At 51.2% G+C, this 23,556-nt stretch overlaps 1 protein-coding gene across 4 annotated transcripts in view; it reads right to left on the reverse strand.

Annotated features, from left to right (window-relative positions):
* Window positions 1–5,301: 5,301 nt before the first annotated feature.
* The window catches only part of Ctdspl (CTD small phosphatase like), a 117,780-nt gene continuing 99,525 nt past the window's right edge, over window positions 5,302–23,556 (reverse strand). For 2 of the 4 annotated variants that reach the window (XM_075964199.1, XM_075964198.1), the window contains 6 exons: window positions 20,068–20,169; window positions 16,239–16,295; window positions 12,560–12,652; window positions 8,636–8,821; window positions 6,475–6,596; window positions 5,302–5,507 (listed from right to left, as the gene is read on the reverse strand). In XM_075964199.1, coding sequence (XP_075820314.1) covers window positions 5,447–5,507; window positions 6,475–6,596; window positions 8,636–8,821; window positions 12,560–12,652; window positions 16,239–16,295; window positions 20,068–20,169 — 621 coding nt within the window. In that variant the 3' untranslated portion in view covers window positions 5,302–5,446. Of the gene's footprint in view, window positions 5,508–6,333; window positions 6,597–8,635; window positions 8,822–12,559; window positions 12,653–16,238; window positions 16,296–20,067; window positions 20,170–23,556 lie in introns of those variants that run through there. The other 2 variants (XM_075964197.1, XM_075964196.1) reach the window with 1 other exon arrangement.

A 23,556-nucleotide genomic window follows, 5' to 3' on the forward strand; every position in this document is an offset into this window, starting at 1 on the left:
CATTTCTTTTCCAGGGGGTGATACCCCTCCAACCTCCAGTTTGGGAAAGATGCCCCATTTATTGCAATCCAGCCCCAGAAGCTTAATGGTGCACACAAAGCTCCTCCAAAAGTTCTCAAAATTCTCTGTGGCAAAACCACCCCACCCCTCACGTGCCCATCCCCATCCCTGAACCCTTGACCCGTGGATGCAGAACCTGGAGATGTGCAGGCAGACTAAGACCTGACTCTTGGTGTCTGGCTTGGGTCATCTTGTGGCCATTACACTATGACGAGAGAGAGAGAGAGAGAGAGAGAGAGAGAGAGAGAGAGAGAGAGAGAGAGAGAGACTGAGACCAGGGGTGGGCTCAGTTACTTCAATACTGAGGGCTGAGGGACAGGGTACTCATTCTTTCTCTCCTTCCCCAGAGCAAGAAAGGGGTTCTGGTTCATTTTCTCTGTTGGTCACCCCTCCCCTGTGGACACACCCACCCTAATCCTTAGCTGTTAGTTTGGAGTCTGATGAGCTGGGATTGCCTGCCAGTGCTGTCTGCTAAGTTCCTCATCCCACTGACGTCTGGCCCAGGTGGCTCTGCACCCCCAACCCATGGGTTTCCAGGGATTTGGGGCTCTATGTTCTTGCCAGCTTATCTCCAGGGCCCTACCTTCTTCGTGTCAATATTGACCTAGTGAGGGAGTAGCGGTAGGCCTCACCCGGTGGCCCCCAGGTGATCTCTGCTTAGTCTCCCCAGGCTGGTGTGCAATCTCCCTGCAGGGGGAGGACAGAGGCATGGGAAGGGTCATGTGACTCTAGCCTTGCTAACAACTTGGAGCACTTGGGGATCCGCCAGTTCTTGTCCCTTCCACTCCAACCTCTGTGACTGCTGGGTCCTCACATTTGGCTGCAGGACAAGGAAATAGAAATGACTCAACCCCCAAGGCAAGAATTCCTGGAGAATCAGGTCCTGTGGGTGTCAGGGGACTGTAAGGTACTCAGGGCAGATGAATCATTGGCCTCTTCAAGTGCAAGCTGCCTCACGGTTTCTTCTTGGAGCAGTGAAGGGGAGTGTGTCCGCAAGTACATAGCTAGGACACAGCTTGGGGCAGAGCGCGGTCCCACCCTTGATGCAGAAGAGTGAACAGCTGTGTCCTGCTCCTGGCAGATGAACTGGGCTCCCATTCACTTGACCTAGGACCTAGCCAAGGTTTACAAAAAAATATTTTAATTTTACCTGTATGGTGTGAAGGCCTGCATATGTGTCTCTGTGTCATGTATGTGCCTGGTACCCACAGGGGCCAGAAGAGGGCACTGGACCCCTCGGACAGGAGTTATAGGGTGTGACCACCTGATAAGGAGGCTGGAAAGTGCTCCCACATCTGCCAGAGCAACAGTGCTCTTAACTGCTGAGCCATCGCTCCAGATGCTCAACCAGGATTCTCAGCTAGCACAGATGATGCTCTGGCCATGGAAAGGCTCCCAGCACACAGGGAGGACTTCCTGTGCTTTTCTAGGTTCCCTTTTAGCAGTGAACATGTATAAAGCATCTCAAAAAGAAAGCTGTATGGCAACTCCCAAAACCCTGCACATGGCAGCTGTGCTGTGTGGGTACCAGGCCTGGGACAGTTTGGGGGCAAATTTCCCACTCCTCTGAGCCGGTCAGCTGTTCCCAGCCCTGACTGCATATTCTAGTCACTTTGTATTTGAAGGAAGCCTCCCCTTCTGAGAGGTCAGAGTCAAAGTGCCCGGGTGGCTTTGAAGAGCCTAGCCCTTTCCTTCTGTACACGTATTCGGGTGATGAGCACGTTTGTGTTTTCTGTTTGTAGGCACACGTGTACACATGCATGTGGGAGGTTGGAATGCCATCCTCAGGATGCTGTCTACCGCCTTTGGTCAAGGTCTCTCATTGGCCTAGAGTTTACCATTTAGGTAGGCTAGGCTGGACTCCCAGGGAGTCCCAGGAATCCGCCAGGCTCTGCTGCCCTAGGTCTAGGATTGGAAGGGCATGCCACCACTCCTGGCATTTAAGGGACTGAACTCAGGCACTTACGCTTGCTTTAGAAGCTTGTATCCTATGTAGGAGCTGAGGCTTCAATTTTGGGGCCTTATGATTCAGCAAGCAGTCTCGTCACCCACTGAGCTGTCACCCTTCAGGTACCTTTAAGAGCGTCCAGGTGATGTGCGTGCGTGCGTGCGTGCGTGTGTGCGCGCGCGCGGCAGTGTTGAGGAATGCACTCAACCTTTGGTGATTCTCAGTGAGCTACAACATGAGATACAATGGGGTTTTGTTTGGAAAGCTTAGGGGCCTGTATGCCTCTGTCGCATAGCCTGAGGGTCCAGCCTGTTCTGGAGTTAGCCTGATGCCTCACTAGTTAGAGGTTCTGGGCTTCAAGCATCCTGTTGATCTCTAGCAAAGGGAAATGAACAGGTCTGGATACTCCAGGGACCCTGACCACAGTCCACAGGCACTTCCTGTCCATCTCACCAACTTCCAGCTAGCCTGCTGGCACTCCCAGGCTGTCCCTACCTCTGCTCCCTCCTTCCCATTCTTCCCGTCATAACTAGAAAAGAGCAGGGCACATTTCAGGGAACCTGAGTCCCAGTTTAGTGTCCTGTGTTTGTGGGGTGTAAAACAGCAGAGGATGTGGGAGCAGAGAGGACTGGGGAGCAGACTGAAGCAAAGGACGGGGGGGGGGCACGCTAGAAGTCAGAGCCAGGCTAAGGCAAAGTGACCGCTGCCTGGCTGGGCAGATCTGCTGGGACGGGGAGGTACCCAGGACCTGTGGTGGCGATGTGGTACCCAGGGCTCTATCTCCATCCCAAGGGCTGGTAGGGCTGGAGTCCTTATGTGAAGATGGAGTCATGCTCCCTGTCTGGGGAAAGAGAGCTAGACGGCTGAGCAGCTGCCCCTTTTCAAGTTATAAGCAATTTGGGTTGGATGGTTTTCTTACCCTAGGTGTTAGGAACTCTGGCACTGAGTGCTGTGGCCCGGCTCCCATCCACCCTGCTCTGTAGAAGTGAGAATGACCTCAAGACCCACGGTGTCCACAGAAGGGTGTGGTGTGCAGGGGAAAGAAGAAATAAACATAAAAAACCCCACAACAGGCCATATCTCTGGAGAAGCAGGTCAACCACGAGACAGTGCAGTTTCATGAATTTATTTTTGGCAGGAGGGAAATCACTGATTGACAATACTTGTCCCCAGAATCGTGCATATTCCACATGTAGTATTTCCCAAGCAGCGCCGGATCGTCACAAGCATCCAGCAGAAAACCGTACCCCCCCAGACACCAGCATCGCGACTGCTGGGGTGTCCATCTGCAGGGCGGCTCTAGGGACAGACACGGTCAGATATACAGTGACACAGGAGCAGAGGCAGCCAGCAAGTTTGCGCAGGGGAGGCCATCCGCTCTTCTCAACCGCTGGCGTGCCAGCTGTCCAGCACAGCACCATGAGAAGCAGAGGCACACACGTCACGAGTGTTTGACCAATAGGGCTATGTGTTTCCGGATTTTATTAGAAACCAGGGTAGTAAAATGCTGCCGGGCTATACACACGTCCAGGTTTCATTTCGTACCCCAACTTCAAATGCTGTAACCATGACAAGTTAGTGTCATTTGGACATTCTCATGTCCCCAATCTCATCGACGTTGCACCGCGTCAAAGGAATCCCCACCAACTGCCATGAGCAACAGGGCACAAACACATTGTTTACAAACAGCTAGTGCATGAAACCACAGACCAACATGGAGGATTCCAGAACAAATGGAAGACAGAACACTAACATCATCAGGGGTCGGGGTGCCCAGGAAGCCCCCATTTGAGGTCATGCAAAAGGCGTAGGCTGGAGTCCACAATCCCAAGCCTCCTGTCCCAGACCTTCACGTGAAAAGCACATGTCTAGGAGAGTGGTCCGAACGTGGAGTTGAGAGGATCACGAAACTTGGGAGGTCAGCTGTTTCTTTTGGCTAAGGAGGTGGAGTGTTTTGGTAACGTGGGGGAGGATATGGCACACAGAAGTGGCTGATAAATTTTCAAGCCCACACTTTTAATAAACTAACAATCAAAAGCAATACCCGTATTTACCTTAAGAAAATAAACCTCACACATTCGTCTCCTTTCTTGGCCTTGTTAGAATTCTATTGCTTCATTTACAAGTAACTGATTAAAAAATATAGATTTTTTCAATTATGTACATAAAGCAAATTTTTTTTAAAGAAAGAAAAATTGGCATTTTGGAGCTTGGTCAAATAAGGTGCGGATTTCAGAAGCCTCAGAGGCCCTGCCACGCACCCGAGACATCCCATGTTTGCGGTGGTAAGAACAGGGCTCCCCACCCGGTACCTCAAGGGCAGGGCCACGCGCAGCTCCAGAACTTGAATCTGTCTGAAGTGGAGCCCTGTTTCTAGGCTCACTTCCCCTGAAATGTTCTGGAATTTCAGTCCATTCTACCCCCTTTTCCAAACTGAGGCCCGTGACACCGGTACAGCAAGAGGCACAGGTGACGGACGATCTGAGGTTCTCATCCGGGCCTTGTTCTGCGTGGAAATCAACACGCGGCAGACACTGCAACACCCAAGACACTTAAGGCAGCGGGATCGGCTAAGGACTGGTTTCCGTGAGGACTTATGGCATATGTGGATTGGCCACGGAACTTGTTATCTGTGGTGATGCTTCGCAAAGGGGCAGTTTCTGTTGTAATTGGCACAGGGATCGCTGGGTTCGGAACACTCAGAAAGTCAGGAGATCTGATGATCCCTCTCTGAATGTACAGTGGTTTCCCAGACCAAAGCACTGTGGGAAGGTAGGCCAGGTAGCTGGCTTCATTATTTTGTGAAAGAAAAAAAAATTTTTTTTTTAAGTTTGACCCCTGATTTTGAGTCTTGTTAGTGCCAGCAACTCCCAGCAGAAATCTGGCTGAGGCCCAACCCAGAGGACTAAGGCAACGGTGCCAACAAGAAAAGGGCTCTTTTCATTCTTGGGGGAGCGACGCTAACACAGCACTGCTGAACACCCAACAGGGAATGGCTGGAAAGAGACCCCTGGGCTCCAACGAGGAGCCCTGCTCCCATTCAGACAGGCTTCCCCAACCCTTGGCTTGAAGAGGCTGTGCTTCCAAAGAGGCTGAGATGGACTTGGGCCACATGGAGGTGGCGGCTGGTGGAGGCCACAGGTTCTCAGGCGAGACAGGGGAGCTCTTCCATAGGCTCTGATGTTGGCTGCAGTGTGAAGTGGATGCCACACCTGAGCACTGCTCCGGCCCTTTATTATTTATTAATTTGTTTATTTAAAACCCCCTTTGTGCCCTTCAGCATTCTTGGTGGCCAGGGCCAAGGAAGGGAGACGGTTGGTGCCGTGCTTGATGGGGCGGGCGGGACACCTGTTTCTGACCCTGTCCAAGCCTGCAGTTTAGCGGTGAGCGAATTCTGAGCATAGGCACAGTGGCAAAGAACAGTGTAACAGCCGCTGGTCAGTTCCATTTGGTGGCAGCGCAGTAGCAGCAAGTCCCACACAGCTCCACGTGTACCCAGCTTTCGGAAGGAAAGACTTGACAGTCCAAGGGTTTTAGGGTTTTCTGTAACTATTCTCCTCAAACCATTGACAACAGGAAAACAACACGGGACAGACGTGTGACCGTTGTGGGAAAGCAAATGTGACCCTAACGTCACCGTTCAAGGGGAAAATGCAACCTCAAGACAAATTTTATCAACATCGGAAATCGTAACAAAAGGGACTGGTTGCTTCATAAAGCATGGGGCCATGGGCAGGTACATTCTGGACGGGCCAGAAACGGGTGGGGACCACGAGCGTCACGAGAAGACTCCTGAAGAGGGAGCGGGATCCCGCACACGCCACAGGCTGACATTCGCACCTGTTGGGAGGCAGGCTCCCATGACCGCTTTCTCCCTGGCCACACCCTCACCCCACCACACACAGGCTCCCAGGTTCTAGAAAACTCTCCTGTTTGTCGTCTTAGCGTATCTAAGACAGTAAAAGACTAAAAGATGTCTGGAAATAGGTCGTATACAAAAGTAACTCTCAGCTTAAAATAACATTCAAAAAGGCACTTCACCCTGTAGGAAAAAGGTTCTGAGCTGGGTCAGCTGCCCCAACCCGGACAAAGGGGATGGGCTGTCTCTTGGGAGGGAGGACAGTTGAAAGGGCGTCTGAAAGAGACCAAGGTTTCTTTTTTTTCCTTTTTTTTTTTCTTTTTGGTATGTTTTAAGAAAATCGAATCTGGTAAAATGCATGTCCTTTTATGAAATCTATTAAAAGAGTTTTTTTTTCCTTTAAAATAGTTGCTTCTGTTCTTTAAAAAAGAAAAAACAAACCCAAAACAAAACAGGTAGGCAATGGCGACATTCACCCTGTGACCCGGAGCATGGAGTCGGCTCATGCTCCACTCAGAAAGCTGAGGCCGGGAGGGTCCCCTGAGCCAGGGGCTCCAGAGCGCACAGGTGGAGACAGGCCATGGCCCCGAGGCCCGGAGGCGGGGGCTACCTGCAGAGTCTGTGCAGCATGCCATACACATCGTCCTCCCTGCTCAGGCCCTCGAAGAACGGGATGAGGTCCAGCAGCTCCGTGTCCGTCATGTCATCGAACCAGGACTGCACAGGCACCTGCAAGACAGCGTGTCAGGACCAAGGGTGACACAGGGGTAGGGGCGGCTCAGTGAGGCAGACGTCCCCAGGGTGTGTGAGCGAGCGAGCCACAGTGAGTGCTCCTGCTCAACAAAAGATGCCCATTTCCAAAGCTCTTTATGGCACTGCACTGGCCCGCTGCCGTGGGAGCCCTGGATGCCACTCATTGGTTACCTGACAACCACCAACCACAGAGCCCAGTCTGGGCACACCGGTCCAGACTCTACTTAGGGCCAGTGCTTGAAGCTGTGTGCCAAAGAGAAGCAGAGAGTTCCTGCCCAACCAGGCAAACATGGAAATGTCGAATTTGAGGGCATTCGGAAGATACGGCAAAAAGAGAGTTCCCTTTAGTTCTCCATAGGGAAGGAGGGAGAGGTGGGAGTGGAGAGAAGCTTGGAGTTCCAAGAAGAGAATAAAAGCACAAAAGGTATTTATTTACTTACTTTCAGTTCTGGGATTGCACCCAGAGCCTCCTTCATGCTAGGTTCATGTCAACTGAACCATGTCAACAGCACTATCTGTGATATATTCTTGTTAGAAAAGGAAAAAGAGGGGGCTGGAGAGATGCCTCAGTCCTTAGGACACCTTGCTGCTCTCCCAAAGGGCCCGAGTTTGGTTCCCAGCACCCACACGAGGTGACTCATGACCGCCTGTAACTTCAGCTCTGGGGATCCAGTGCTCTCTCCTGGCTTCTATGGGTACTGCATGCATGCAACACACATGTATAGATGCAAATAAAAATAAAACAAGCTCTTTAAAACATTACAAAGAGAGGCTAGAGAGATGGTTTGGTGGCTAAGGGCAGCACCATGTACTGCTCTTGCAGAGGACCTGAGTTCAGTTCCCAGCACCCACTTCAGGCAGCTCACAGCCACCTGTAACTCCAGCTCTAGAGGATCTGATGCCCTCTTCTGGCCTCCGCAGGTACTACACTCATGTGCATGTTCTCTCTTATACATTCAAACAGGTAATTAAAAATCAAACTACAAAAAGGAAACATTTATCCCAGCACTCGGAAGGCAGAGGCAGGCGGATCTCTGAGAGTTCGAGGCCAGCCTGGTCTACAGAGCTAGTTCCAGGACAGGCTCCAAAAGTTACAGAGAAACCCTGTCTCGAAAAAATCAAAAAAAAAAAAAAAAAAAGGAGAACATTTAAAAGAAGCCCGAGTCTAATCAAATAGCAAATAGAAAGTCTACTTGCTTGCCTGAAGGAGGAAAGGTGGCTAAAAAACATTAATTATAACAGCCATTAAATCCAGAATGCAGAAAATTCTCTTAAGACAACTTAGTAAACTTTCCACAAATAAATGATAGAGAAGAAATGCTTAGAACGGAGACACATTAAATGAAGCAATACAGGGACCTTCTTTAGATCTTGACTTAACCAATTCACATCCCAGAAAACACATCAAGATGGCAACATGAACAGTGTATACGGTAGCTAATACAAGAAATGGCCCTGTGGAAGGGAACCGTGGCAGCGGCGGACACACCCCCATCTGCTGGAGACAACTGCCAGGTGCACTGGGTGGAATTGGATTGACTCATTAACATGAGTCTCTTTACTTATTTAAAGGGTCTCAGTATGTGGGCCAGGCTGGCCCTACTCACAGAGATCATCTGCCTTCAGAGTGCTGGGATCAAAGGCGGCACCAGCACACCTGGCAACATGAACATATTTAACTGCGAGGCAGTAGTTTGATGGTTTATTCTTACCTTTCAGCTGAATATGGTCATGTCCCCCTTATAATAGTAGAGACATACAATTCTAGACTTAAAAATGGACATAAGGCCAGTGGTGGCGCACGCCTTTAACCCCAGCACTCGGGAGGCAGAGGCAGGTGGATCTCTGTGAGTTCCAGGACAGCCTGGTCTACAGCGTTCCAGGACAGCCAGGGCTACACAGTCTCACCAGAGCCCCCCTTGCACAGGTGTTCAGAGTGGTTTCTGATTGGCAGGCGCCTGAGCGGCAGGCCAGAGGCAGACACAGCTTCCCAGCCTGTTCTCTGGACTACTTACTGCATTCTCCGGATGGAAGATGTAGGAGGCGGGAGAATTGTCCACGATGATCACTTTGCTCAGCTCCCGTCCCAGGCGACTCAGGTCCTTCACATAGTTCCCACGATGGAAAACACAGGATTCTCTGAAGAGTCGCGCCCGGAACACGCCCCAGCGGTCCAGGAGGTCGGCCACAGGGTCTGCATACTGGAAACAAGAGTCTCTATGAAGCCAGAAGAGCCAGAAATCCACCTAGGACACCAGCACACACGACCCCTTTCAGCGGGGAGGTAGGGTGGTTAAGGTATCTTCCACGTAGCAGCCCAGGATAGGTTCCTCCTGTGCCAACGTCTCCCGTGTGCCGAGATCACAGGCATGAGTCATGACATCAGGCCGGACTTTTTGTTTGGTGTATTTTATTAGATTTGGAAAGAAAAACCCCAGGTCTGGCAAGCTGTAATTTTTGGCAGCTGTCCAGAGGAGACTGGAGGAAATCAAGTTAAGAAAAAAAAAGTCACACAGAGGCAGGCAGCGGCATGGCGGGTGGGGTGAGGGTGTGGGAAACTTTAGAGAGAAGAGAGGCGGCCCTAAGTGTCAGGGGAGGAAAAAGAAGGAGGGAAAGGCCTGCTCTTCTGAGTAATTCATTAAAGTAGACATCATTACGAAGTGCAGATCCATGGCCCCGTAAGAAACTGCCTAGACTACTCCTCGTCTTGGTTGTGTGCGTGTACAGGTGTGCATGGACACACGCGGTCACCGTCGGTCTTTCTCTATTGTCCCCAACCTTGCTTTTTGAGTCAGGGTCTCTCCCTGCACCTGCAGCACCCAGTTCAGTCAGACTGGCTGGCTAGTAGCCCCAGGAACCCCGTGTCTCTGCCTCCTCAGTGCTGAACCTGCAAGGGCCACGCTGGCTGCCACGCCCGGTTCTTTGCATTCTAGGGAAGTGTGAGCAACACTTTACCTACTGAGCCACCTTCCCAGTTTCTCGGACTTACTTTCAATTTTTTTTACTTAAAAATCATTTCGTTGCCGCTATGTTCACGTGCACAAGTGCACAATGACGTGGAGGTCCAGAGGTCACCTTTCTGGAACCGTTTTCCCTCGCAGGTGCCCTGACCCACAGAACCATCTCATCAGCCTCTTAGGCCACTTGTAAAAGAAGGACCGAATAGCTGGAGGTATTTTAGGACTGTGGTATTTCCCTCTCCGTGTGTATCAGAGAGCACCGCATTCTTACAGGTCTCTCCCATCGAATCCGTCAGCAGTTCCTGTCAGTTTCATCTCCAAAAATAGTTTGACTCCCACCTTCATTTCTTTAGATCTAAGGCATCTTCCTGGAAGAGTTTTCCTGGCCTGGGAAGCTCCTGTTTCCTGCTGGCCCTCCCCTCCCAGGTCATTGACCCCCGGCCGTCAGAGTGGCCACTGAAGGGCACGCAGCGTATCCTACCGCTGCCCTGATTTAAATTCCCAGTGTTGACCTACTGTCTTCAGAGTCAGTACAAGGCACATGCACATCCCATGGCTGCCTGTCCCTCAGGCCTCACTCCAGGCCTGGATTTACCAGCAAGACCAAAGTGAGGCCCACAGCCAGGGCTTGCAGCCCTTCCAGGGAGGGAGCGAACACCTGAGGCTGAGTCACCAAGGCCGGAGTAGATGCACTGCAGCTGGGTCTGTGGGAAAGTCCTTTTCACTCCCAGGACATCCCGAGTGGGGCAGAGTCCAGGAACAGCTGCATTTCCCACTGACCAAACAGCTCAGAGCACTATTTGGATGAAGCTGGCTAAGGGGCGAGTGAGCGCTCTACAAAGGGTTGACTCGCATGAAAAAAGATGGATCATTTTCTCCTCATCGCTACCACCAGAAGTGGCAATCATCCCTTAAATGTTTTTAAAGGTTGGTTGTTTGTTTTTATGTATGTTTTGCTTGCATGTAGGTATGTATGGGCACCCCGTGTGTGCAGTGTCCACAGGACCCAGGAGAGGGCATTGGATCCTCTTAAACTGGAGTTAGGGACAGTTGTGAGCTCCCATGTGAGTGCTGGGAACTGAGCCTAGGTACTCTGCAAGAGCAGCCAGTGCTGAGCCATCTCTCCAGTAACTTCCAATCACCTTTTAGGGAAGTGTCTGGGGGTCTCCAGGCTTGCAAGATTAGGATGAAGCCTACAGGCGCCCGAGGCAGGGGTACAATCTCTTCTCTTCTGTGTCCTTGGTGCCCTATCACGTGTGGAGGGAGAATGAACAACAGGATGTAAGACAAGTCGCAGATACCGTGGAGTCTGGGAGGCGGTGGGCTGCGCCCGCAGGCCCTGGCAGGAGGCAGGAAGATTCACTGTATAGATGCAGCAGGCCAGGCGCTGAGCTAAACTCATCATAGAGAGCTAGAACCCCAACCACACATTGTTACAACTTGGCCACTGGGGTCGAAAAGGCTACAAGGCTGCACTAGGGACTGGGTCTGGCTCTGCAGGGCAAGAATAACACTGAAATAGGGCTAGGAAAACAGATGGTGGGGTAGGTGGGAGCAGCCCAGGGAGAGTGGCCCAAACAAGGATGTTTAGGGGAACGCTGGGGACAATGCCAGGGAAGAGTGTTTTCAGTCTCGCGGAGGAAAAACAAGCCCCAGCCCAGCACGCTGGTGCAGTCCTCGCCTTGCTATTGGGCTGTTTATTACTCCAGGTTCTTTAGCATCCCAGAGCAGCATCAGAGGGACCATTGAGGCTGCACACACAATTTATCTTGGCACCACTGGGGAAGACTATTTCCTTGAGGTCATGCTCTGTTTTCTGTACAAGTGAACAAAGCCCACGTGTGGGATCTCTCCTCAGCAGCTCACGGTGAGGCCAGCTGATGAGGCTGGCCGTGTGCTCGATAGGTGGCCCTTGCCTTGGCCAGCATGGAGAACACACCCAGACAGGAATGCCCCAGCCAGCGGTGCAGTGCTGAGGACCGGAGGTCATAAGTTCAACATGTAGAAGAATGTGGGTGCTGTCTAGGCAAGCCACGAAGGAGGAGGCTGCTGGTGGCTCCTGGAGGAGTTCTGCACACAAAGGGTTAATTTTCACGCCACAGAGCTCATCTTTGGGGCTGTTCAGAGTTTCTGAGGTGCTCATGGAGACACTGTGGATGCTACCAAGTGGATTACGTGACTCTGTGAGACTCATGGTGGGCAGACCTCGGAGGAGCCAGGGGCCTGCCCTCCCTACCCACAGCACGGTACCAATGAGCCCTGTCACCAACATGTACGATCCTATACACTGAACGTCAGGAATGCTTACCCTGTGACAGTACCCGGAGCAGTGCACAAAAGATGGCAGGGGCTCAAGGAACGACTGCCTAATAGGAGCTGGGAGCTGTGCTTAAGCCTCCACGCGGGCGACTTCATTTAATCCACTCCATCAAGCAGATGGAATTAGCCCCAATTAGACAGGAGGAAACCGAGGCGTCACCAGAAAGCAGGCAGCTCCTTAAGCCAGTCAGAACGTTCATCAGCCCATGCCTGCAAGGGACACTTGATACCTGTCTCTACTTGTTCCTCCCCCAGACCTGCGGCCACTAAACCCAGGGACACAGAGACCTCTAACATCCAGCTGCCAGTCAGTGGGTGAGGGATGCTCCACCATGCCTGTGCTGGGCAGCCATCCTTCTGCAGTCACAATGGACAGGTCTTGTGATTTCATCTGTGGATAACTGGTTTCAGGTGGCTGCATACAGCAACTTTCATGGAGCATTTGTTCTAAATGCTCCCCGTCACCATGGTAACCAGAAGCCTTTCAGCCTGGCAGTATGCACATGGCCTGCATCCATCCCATCTGGGGTGGGAACCTGTCACCTCAAAAATAGCTTCCTCCACCTTAACAAAAGGCTCTTGGCAGCTTGGGGGGGGTGGAGGGAGGAGGGGTTGGGGCAACAGCTGGGAGTCTGCGGGGGGCAGGGGAGCAGGACGCACCTTGGCCAAACTGGCAGTAAAGAGCACACACTCGAAGAGCTGCCCCATCCTCTGGAGGAACTCGTCCACGTGTGGGCGCTTCAGCACATACACCTGCAACGGGAGGAGACACAGGCATCAGTCACACAGCAGCCGGACAGCCTGGGCATCCAGAGCTGCCCCAGGGGGCCCTCTTCCTGCTGCCAGGTTTGGACTGGAGAGCTGGATGTAGGTGCCAAGTATGCCAGCAGACACCCCTCACAAGGAGAAAGGGAAGCTGACCACGGTGCCGAGGATCTTATGGCATCAGAGCTAGCAGGTGGGGCACAGCTGTGCCGTGTTCAGGTGAAGCCGCTCATTCTTCCCATGTGGTTTTTGACACTGCGAGTCAGTCCTATGTGGACGCAGGCCACACAGCCTATGTGCCGTGCTTTTGGAAGTCGAGGATTAGTTGCTGCCTTCTACTCTGAATGTCCCCCTCACCCCCCACCCCATAAAAAGGCCCAGGGGCTAAGATGCTTGGAGATTTTCTGTTCAACACCATGGAGGTTACTCTGCTTATGTGGGAACACAGAAAGTATTCCAGAGTGGCAAGGGGCGTCTCTTTCCCACAGTCGGGCCACACAGGACCACAAGGCTCCTGTCTCTGGAGGTGAAGTGAGTCTCGGGGAACTGGGAGAAGAGAAAGAAAGAAAAGCCAGGGAGAGGGAGTGGGAAGAGGGAGGACCCGATTAAAACTTGAATAAATTCCACTTAAGTTAGCGTATCTCTTTAAAAACACAACGTATTTTCTAGGCTACAGCGCTTTGCTGGGTACTGCTCCAAGGCTGAATGGGATGGATATAGGCCTGCCCCTGCCAGGCTCACAGCCTTGAACATACACTTACAGAAATTAGCGAATACAACACCCATCACGGGGCAGGGGGTGGGTGGGGGCGGAGCCGGGCAGTGGGGGTGGCATCTACATTAAAGACAGTTCTCCTTTCCAGAGGAGGGAGTCACAGAGAATCACATCTGGCCTTGACCTTGAAAGATCAATAGGAGTTCTCACACACTGAGCAATGGAATCAAGCTTCTGGGCTGAGCAAAGTGTGAACACAACGCAGGACCCGGATGCTAAACAACACGCGTGGTGTTGGGCTGAAGCCCGTGCGCCCAGCCAATCATAGGCAGCCAGAGAATGTGAAGCTGTGCCAGGGAGGAGCAGCTGCAGGTGAAGAATTGGGTGGCAGAAAGTACAGAGAGAGAGAGAGAGAGAGAGAGAGAGAGAGAGAGAGAGAGAGAGAGAGAGAGAGAAAGGAAGGCAGGCTCTGGAGAGGGAGGCACAGGGCTCTGCACCACCTGTGAGAAGACCCTGCCAGTGACGACATTCCCACGTGGCAACAACTGCTTCGCAGCACCCCAGAAAAAGGTGCTGTGCGGGTCAAGGGCTAGGTGGGAGAGCGCCCATCCTGCTAGCTGAAAGAGTGGGTCTGGGGCCTGGTTCTGCGGTTGGGGGCGGAGGGAGGGGCCAGAGGGAAGGGAGACTGAGTACCAATAGGACCCTGCTGAGCTGGGGTGGGGGCTTGGGCTGAGGACAGAGCTGTGGCTGCAGCAGCCGCAGGACCCCCTTCGCTCGCAACACTCCTTGGTCCTGGTGCCAGTGACTGGGTGTGGCCTCCCGTCCTGTGTCCCTGGGAGGATTGCATGGACAGCACGCTTGGCTACGTGCAAAGAGCTGGAGACTGACAGGGAACTCTGATGTTGGCGCCTTTGGCAGAAAGGAGGGTCCTGGGCCCGGATGCCGGCGTCCAGGCCCGCGTCCCCGTGCAAGTAACCAAGAATAGGCCCCTTGGGACCTGCACAGCCTATCCTGGATTACTTGAACGAGGCCACGGCCTTCGCCAGGGCCTTGGTCCTCTTGCTTTAGCACCTGTGGCTTCCTCCCCTTAGGAGTCTCTAATCCCAGCCCCGGGGTGTCTAGGGTCAAAGAGAAGGGGCTGGGGGAGCTGCGCATGCTCGCGGTCACATGGTGTGGAGGATTACTTTTTCTCCACGCCACTGGGCAGCCCTCCCGTGCCTCATCTCAAGCTCTGCCCAACCACAGTACTCAGTGCAGAAGTCTGAACTGCTTGTCGGGTGCCGAGTTAACCAGCAGATGCTGGTTGCGAATGTTAAATGCCCAGGTGCCTGCAGCTCTAGCTTTACCATGGCTTTCAAGCGTGAGATGTGGAGACACCGCCTTTCCCAGGTCCCGCTTCCTGCAAAGCTAGGTCTAAGTCTAAAAAAAAAAAGAACCCTGGCTCGGGAGTCAGGATTCTCATTTTGACACTTTTCACATATAATCTTGAGCCAACCCTTTCCCTAAGCCTCAGTTTCCCCATCTGGGCAGTGAGGTGGCTATCCGGCTGACTTTTGTCACAGGCCTGGTCAGTTGTGACTGCATTCAAGAGTTACGGGGCCTTATTGACATCATTAAGAAATGACATCCCATGTGGCCTAGGAACTAGATGTTCCCTGCTGCCATCTGAGGCCATATACTCTCCCCTAAGGCCTTGACGTCACCAGGGGAGACGGTCCCATCACTCCTAAGGGGAATCTGACAAAAGCTGCCTCTACTTTAACCTCCAAGGCTAGGTCTCCTATCATGCTTCTAATCTATTCATAAATGAAGCCATTTCCAGAAAAGCTTGCTGATGACAAAAACCAACCAACCAACCAACCAAACAATAAAACCCCCTAAAACAAAACACCTCTTCACAAGAATGCCCCATAATGGCTGACTGGTGGTATTTCCCTGTTGCATGCTAGCTGAGTGGCCTAAAGCAATCATAGGAGGACAGTAACTAGATGTCAAGCCTATGATGGGGTTGGGGTGGGGAGAAGGGGGTTGACAGCTGGGGCAGACTGAGGGGCCACCGATAGTGACACTGGGATTTGTCTCCACGGCATGTACTGGCTTCTTGGGACCCTATTCTCTTTGGATGTAAACCTTGCTCAACCTAGATGTAGTAGGGAGGGCCTTGGACTTTTCACAGGGCGGGGTGCATGGCCCTCTCTTAGGATTGGAGGGGGTGGGAGGGTCTGTGGAGGGAGTGGAGGAGGGGAGGGAGTGGGAATTTAGATTTTTTTTTTGGTTTTTCAAGATAGGGTTTCTCTGTGGTTTTTGGAGCCTGTTCTGGAACTAGCTCTTGTAGACCAGGCTGGTCTCGAACTCACAGAGATCCGCCTGCCTCTGCCTCCCGAGTGCTGGGATTAAAGGCGTGCGCCACCACCGCCCGGCCTAGATTGTTTTTTTTAAAGTAATAAAATAATGAAAATAGAAACTCCTGAAATAAATAAATGAAACCAAAGAACAATCCCATCTAACGATTGTGAGCAGAAAAGGTCCCTCATTAACCCGGTGTAAGACAATGTGTGTGAGGTAGGAATTCATTTACTGCACTCATTTATTTCCTTTTGGTTTTTTGAGACAGGATTTTTCTGTGTATCAGCTTTGGCTATCCTGGAACTCGCTCTGCAGACCAGGCTGGCCTCCAACTCAGAGATCCGTCTGCCTCTGTCTCCACACCTGGGTCACTGTATTTATTATACAAAGTTTGTTTCCTGTGGCTGGAATAAAATCACCATGGAGATGAAAATTTAGAAATGACATTCGCAGGAAATGTGGTCACGAGAAGAAAATGCTCGCCACAACTCCAGGTTAGCTTCGATTTCTTACCTGGTGTATAGTTCCATCGATTTCAACGGGAACAATGAAATCAGCATTACTAATGGGCTAGAGAGAAAAGGAACTGTGATTAATACGTCTGAAAGGGGAAAGAAAATTGGAAATTTTAGCAAGAAAAAAAGCTTGCCTGGACCAATATTTTGATAACTGGGGGAAACAGTTCAGGAGGGTGCTGGCCTATGCCTTGGATCCTTGAAATAACACAAACAGGAAGGCACGTTTCTTTCTGATTGTTGTGGCATTTCAGCATTTTAGTCCAACCTCCTGGTCACTGGCCTGCCTCCACCACAAAGGGAGGCACAGCCTGGCAAAAGAACGGGCTCTTGCCTGGGGACCCAATGTTGGCCACCAGGGGGCAGCGATGAAAGCCTACTGGCCAGAGTCACCACCACTGGAAAAGCAATTTGTCCTTGGACTCACAGTGTGGGCAGCTTGGCAGGGGATGCTCAGAGCACCGACCCACAGCGGGCGGAAAGCCTGATGCCGCCCACCAGGAGCCTGGGCAGACCTCCCCCTCCGGACTCCAGTGTCTGCCCCGTACAACTGCTGTGGTGGTGGGCATGATGTCTCATGGGTCCCCATGGCTACATCAGCAGCCTCGGGCCCTGCCTGGTGGCCTGGCCTGATTTCTTGCTCTGGGGTTGGAAGGCAGCCACCCTCTCAATTGCTCTGTTCTAAGAAACACAAAACCCAGCCTACCCACAACGTCACAGGCATTGGACGTAACTCTTGGAGAGTAGTGGATGCGTTCGGAAATAAAATAGAACTTTAGCAGTCATCGTAGCTCAATGACAGGCTCATATGTATTCTAAACAGAATTTCACAAGCTAGAAAAATTAAGGAACAGTCCAAAAGACTCATCAGCGTGCAGATCCTACGGGCAAGAGGGACACAGAAGAAGACAGAGGAAGTGCATGGTGGCCACTGTGTGGAGAGGGTGTGCTGAGCCTCTGGTTAGACTGTAAACTGGGTCTGCCTTTAAGTTCATCGGTATACCACACACTCTTCATCGGCATATAAACTGAAGAATGTGGAGTGTGCTAGACCATCACCTCACCACTATGTGGAGTGTGCTAGACCATCACCTCACCACTATGTGGAGTGTGCTAGACCATCACCTCACCACTATGTGGAGTGTGCTAGACCATCACCCCATCACTATGTGGAGTGTGCTAGACCATCATCCCATCACTATGTGGAGTGTGCTAGACCATCACCCCACCACTATGTGGAGTGTGCTAGACCATCACCCCACCACTATGTGGAGTGTGCTAGACCATCACCCCACCACTATGTGGAGTGTGCTAGACCATCACCCCATCACTATGTGGAGTGTGCTAGACCATCACCCCATCACTATGTGGAGTGTGCTAGACCATCACCCCATCACTATGTGGAGTGTGCTAGACCATCACCCCACCACTATGTGGAGTGTGCTAGACCATCACCCCATCACTATGTGGAGTGTGCTAGACCATCACCCCACCACTATGTGGAGTGTGCTAGACCATCACCCCATCACTATGTGGAGTGTGCTAGACCATCACCCCATCACTATGTGGAGTGTGCTAGACCATCACCCCATCACTATGTGGAGTGTGCTAGACCATCACCCCATCACTATGTGGAGTGTGCTAGACCATCACCCCACCACTATGTGGAGTGTGCTAGACCATCACCCCATCACTATGTGGAGTGTGCTAGACCATCGCCCCATCACTATGTGGAGTGTGCTAGACCATCACCTCATCACTATGTGGAGTGTGCTAGACCATCGCCCCATCACTATGTGGAGTGTGCTAGACCAACATCCTGCCACAAAAGCACCCAGATGTGGCGGTGCTACTGAGGCTTAAGACCATAGTTTATCTGTTCCTAGGGTAGGAAAGCAAGGGATAAACTCAAAATTTCATAACTTTACCACTGAAATATCAAGTTATGAGAAACAGAGAAAAACGATCGAAGAATAACTGTCACAAGGCTCTGGATTATGAAATCACACTCCACACGGTGAAGGAAGAGGAGAAGCAGCCTCAGCTGCCAAGCAGGACTGCTAGGCTCTCATGCGCCAGGGCAATGGAGTTCATACGGAGTCCGCGAGCTTGTGTGTTACACCAGAGGCCCACGGCGCTCACTTCCCAAAAGACTGAGATGTCCACGACATGAAAAACCCTAACCCGAGTTGGAAAAGTAGCTCAGGCTGAGCCCGTGAGGTGGGGTAGCAAGAAAACACGGCTCAGCGCTGGGTAGGCCTGATGAGTTTGAGCCCACGAACCCATGGTGTAAGGAGAGACCTGACCCTAAAAGTGTGTTCTGACGTTACACAGACACACACACATGCCACGGCATACATGTAACTCACGCTCGTCACAAAAATAGATAAATAAAAAGATAAGAGATAATTCTAAAATGTACTCAGGTCAGGGAAGAAATGAGGAAATTCTGTTTACTGCTTGTGGTATCTGAGCAGGGTCCAGAGACATCAGGGCTGCCAAGGCCCTGCGTTGGAGCCAGGAACCTTTGGTAATCTTGGGCAGTCTGTCCAGCGCCTTGGGAGAATGCTGTCTATGCTATGACAGTAACTGACCCCGCTCTGCACATGAAGCCCTGAGCCGCTTGCTTCATGGAAGGAGAAATGTTGCAATGACATTAGAGTGGAACTTGAACACAAGGCCCCAGTGGCCCCAGGGCCAATCCTGGAAGAGTCCAGCCCTTGGAATGCTGGGTAATGAGGTGGTCTTACAAGGCAGGTTATCCACCTTCCAAAGCCTTCAGGGACTGCCTCCTAGCCTTGTCCTGCTTGTTCAGTGAGAAGGCACCATGTACCATGTTGTTCCCAACAGGAAGGTGCATGGTAAATCTGATGGTTCTTCCCTCCTGATGGCCTGACAGGAATGCCAAGCGCTCGGGTGAGACACCCAGCCCATCACGGGTGGCGCCAGTCACATCTCTCAGTGAAGCAAGAGGCATCCCAGTGTGGGGGCTGGGGGAGGAGGAATGTAGTGGCCCCGGCCAGGGTAGAGCAGCTTCACCAACGGGAATAGCCCACGGTGACCAGAACCAGGCTCAACACCCACTGCTTCCCACCAGCACACCAACCACCTTTTCCAAACGTTGGCAGCCTTTGCCTCCCTTAAACACTTTCTTCTACTTTGAGGAGAAATGGATAAACTCATTGTCTTAACGTTGCGGAGGCCCTCCGCTGCTGTCGCTGTTCCTGGCGGGGAGGTGGAGTGACATTCACTTAGATGTAGCTTAGTGGCAGCTCATCGCCCACAGAGAGGGGCTGTGAGGGTGGGTACTCAGTTAGCCGGGACAGAAACAAGCAACCCCAGCGGGAGAACGGTAGGAATGGACGGCCCAGTCCACTGGACAACGCTTCATTCAAAAATTAACCTGGGGACATGGCCAGGACAGCAGGGTGCCCAACAGTTTTCAGCAATACCCCTCCTCCTGCCCCACCCAGTAAGATGCACAGTGCTCCAGTTACCTCAAAAACATCACATCCCCAGGCACTGATTGTCCCTACCACCTGGACCTAAAAGCACTTCCACTGGGCTGAGAATGGGGAAGCCCCAGACCTCAAAGAATTACTCGGTGATACTGGCAGCCCAGCAATTTCCTCCCCAAACCAATGTGTTAATATTCAACTATCATAGCTCACGTTCACCTGGGCAAACCCTGAGTTCTTGGGATTTCTTCATGAGGAGTGGAGTCACATGCACGCGTGGGCACACACACACAGAGCCATAGCCCTCACCCTTTTCGCACGGTTATGACGTCAAAAAGACCTCCACGAGATCCTGAATGTGGACTTTACCTTAAATGAACTGTGCACCAGGGTCTCATCCAGATCAATGACCACACATTTCTTCCCATAGTCGAGCACCGTCACCTCTGGAAGGAGGTATTTAGCTGGTGGCTAAAGGAAGAAAAAAAATCAATATTATAAACTCAATGTAAGAGGCTGACCCTCCCTCCGCTATAGCAGAGACTACATTAACGCGGGCGCAAATGAAAGCAGACATTTAGAGGCCTGGTCAGGCTTATCAGGTCCCTTTACTAAGAGCAATAACAGAGATTCTGCAATGGGGATTCTGTCCCACTGAAACCGTGTCTTTCTGTGACCGATGCCTGGGCTCTGGCACCAAGCCTGGCGTTCAATATCACCGCAGACACTTATTATTGTTATCAGTTGAGGCAATTATAGTTCCATGTAAAGCAGATGTTTATCAGTTGTACCGTCACTCAACCACCTAGCACTTCCCTGACACCCACAGGATGGCCATTATTACTAAAATGAATCACATAAGAAATGAACAGTTACATGTAACAACTATTCTGACTTCACAGCCTGTTTCCTGGGCTCACGGTTTGCCTAAATTTCACTGTAACATGTCAGGAAACTTTGGAGCTATGTTAGACCCGTGATACATTTATTTATGTGTATGCATGTGTGCCTGATGGTCTGTATGTGCCCATTGTGCCTGCAGTGCCTATAGAGGCCAGAAGAGGGCGTCAAATCTCTGGAACTGCAGTTACAGGCTGTGAACCACCTTTGTGGGTGCTTTTAGTTGAGTCCAGGTCCTCTGCAAGGGTAACAAAGTCTTAATTGTCTCTCCAGCCTCATGCCTGGCATTCTTAAATACTTGAAGAGAAGCTGTCCTTCAGGTATTAAAACTGAAACTGGTGGGCACAGCACCTCCACTGTTGTGGCGTGAAACCGATGGTTGGGGCATCTGTACCTCTTACATCAAGTTAGACTTTAATCCACGTGCTGTGTTAAGCCAGTCCCCCGCTTCCCCAATCTGTTCTCATAGCAGCTGACTCCTATCCTGTGGTGGGGTCATAAAGAGCTAACACACTGCTTCGTGATTTCAGCCAGCCTGCTCTGTTCTGAGTATATTTCTTTGGGCCTTGCCTCATTCCAGAGATAATGTGAAGTATTTTAATTGACTGTGGTATGTTCAGAGGCTAATGTTAACTGGTTAATTTTTTCCTGCAAACTGTTTAATATTTGATGCAAAACAAAACATAATTAAATATCTAGACCCAGCCACGGAAGAATGAACAGTGCAGTTTTTCAAGCAAGACAAGCAAGCATGAAATCAAAAGTATGTTCTGTGAAGTGGCTGGTTCCCTTCACTTCTAAACATTAGCTAAGAAAAAAAAATAGTAATTTTGAAGCTGGATGGTGCGCACTTGTGATCCCAAGAGGGCTGCTCAGGAGGCCGAGGCAGGAGGAAGAGCCAGACTTGTCTAGGCCACACAGTGAGTTCAGGGATTTGTTTGGCCAACTTAGCGAGACCCTGGCCCAAAAGTAGGGCTGGGATCTAGCTCAGTGGCAGAGTGCTGGCATCTGTGGAGCACTAGTTCCAGGACTGCAAACACAATAGAATTGAACCCTAGCTAGCAGCGAGTGAGTGCAAGCCACACGGCGGGTTAGCTAAAGAGGCAGGTACCATGATCACCCAGGACAGGGGCTGAGCAGGAGGTGACATGTGGGGCCAGAAGCAGTCCTAACTCCAGGGTGCTTGGCATTGATGCCTTTTTCTAAATCATGGGGAAGAAAAGGTCCAGAAGGCCCCACTTCCCAGAGCTCTAACTAAAGCTGGCTTTCGGTACCCCACGACCTCCGGCACAAGCAAGAGAGGTGGGATGTGCCCTGGCTGCTGCTGTGGAATTCAGGGACTGAGAGGGGACCTGTTTCCATCATTGTAAATGACAGAGTTAGCAGGGTGTTAAAAAAAATGTAACAAAAATTTGCTTTGATTTTATCATACAAGTCTGTGACAGACACAGTCTCATTGTGAAGACTACGGACAGGTAAGACTTTTTCCCTTTCGATCTCCCCCACCCAGGTTGAGCATCCTTCCCTCCAGCCTTCCTCTTGGCTGCACACACAGCTACTAAAGCGATGTTTATAACTCCAGTCACTTAAACTGCTGGCCTGGGAAACAAGGCTCTAGCAATTCTACCCCTCACAGATCTGAAAACATCAAAGATCTGCCCAAAGCGGCTCAGAGATTTTCCAAGCCCGAGACTAAAAATTACCTTCTCAGCATATGTACCACACTGTATAAGGATTGTCTGAGTTAACAGCAATTAAGAAAAATAGATAGCTCTGACCAAATGATGCAGGGAAGGAAGGATCAGAGGGGCGAAACTTGGCTAAGTAAGCTACTGATTTTACAGCAGAGAGGAAGGCCAGGCTCCAGCAAGATGCAAGGAGGGAGAACTCCATCAATCCAGCCCTTCACACAGCTTCTCTGGGGACTCCTTGGGAGGAATGCAAATTCCTCAGCCCATGCTAAGACCTCTGGTCAGCCAGCCATGTTCTTGGCAATACAAAGACACTGTAAAGCCACCATAGTGTGTTAAATCAGTCGCTTGAAGGTTTAACCAAATCTCTGAGGTCATCATAAAGCTTAAGAACAAGAAAAGCTCCCGTTACATCAAGAAGGGCCGTCCATATTTACAGTAGAACTGTAAGCCGAACCAGCCGGCATGCATGCTGGGTAAATACCCTAGCACTGAATCACATCTATCCTCTTTTCCCTTCTGAAAATGTGAGACAAGATTGACTAAGGTACCCAGGCTGGCCTTGAACTCACTCTACTCAGCCTCCCAAATAGCAGAAATTAGAAGCCTGTACCACCAGGCTAGTCATTAAAACAAAACAAAACCCTTTTAATTATCATTATTGCGTGTGGGCACCTGATGCCATGCATGCGTGTCGTGGCATGTGTGTGAAAGGCAGAAGACAATTCTGGAGTCTGCTGACTTCTTCCACCCGTATGTGGGTCCTAGGGGTGAACTCGGGGTGTCAAACTCACTAGGCAAGCACCAAGCACCTTGCTGGCCGTTTAGCTCTGGCTGGTCTGGAACTCTCAACCCTCCTGGTGGTGGGATTACAAGCACAGGCCACTGAGTATGATAAAAGTATGGCCCTTCCTTCCTTCCTTCCTTCCTTCCTTCCTTCCTTCCTTCCTTCCTTCCTTCCTTCCTTCCTTCCTTCCTTCCTTCAAGACATGGTTTCTCTGTAGCTTTGGAGCTGTCCTGGAACAAGCTCTTGCAGACCAGGCTGGCCTCGAACTCACAGAGATCCGCCTCCCTCTGCCTACAGAGGGCTAGGATTAAAGGCGTTCACCTCCTCTGCCCGGCAAGAATGGCCTCTTCTATACAAAGTCACTTACACAAATGCACGTATGGGACTTGCAGGATGGGGCAGAAACACGGAAGCGGGGGAGGAGAAAGGCATCGTGGTTTGCCATCTGAAGTCTGGAAATGAAATTCCAGTTTTATTAAA

This window comes from Microtus pennsylvanicus, chromosome 3 (assembly GCF_037038515.1).
Source record: "Microtus pennsylvanicus isolate mMicPen1 chromosome 3, mMicPen1.hap1, whole genome shotgun sequence".
In the NCBI taxonomy this organism is placed as follows: Eukaryota; Metazoa; Chordata; class Mammalia; order Rodentia; family Cricetidae; genus Microtus; species Microtus pennsylvanicus.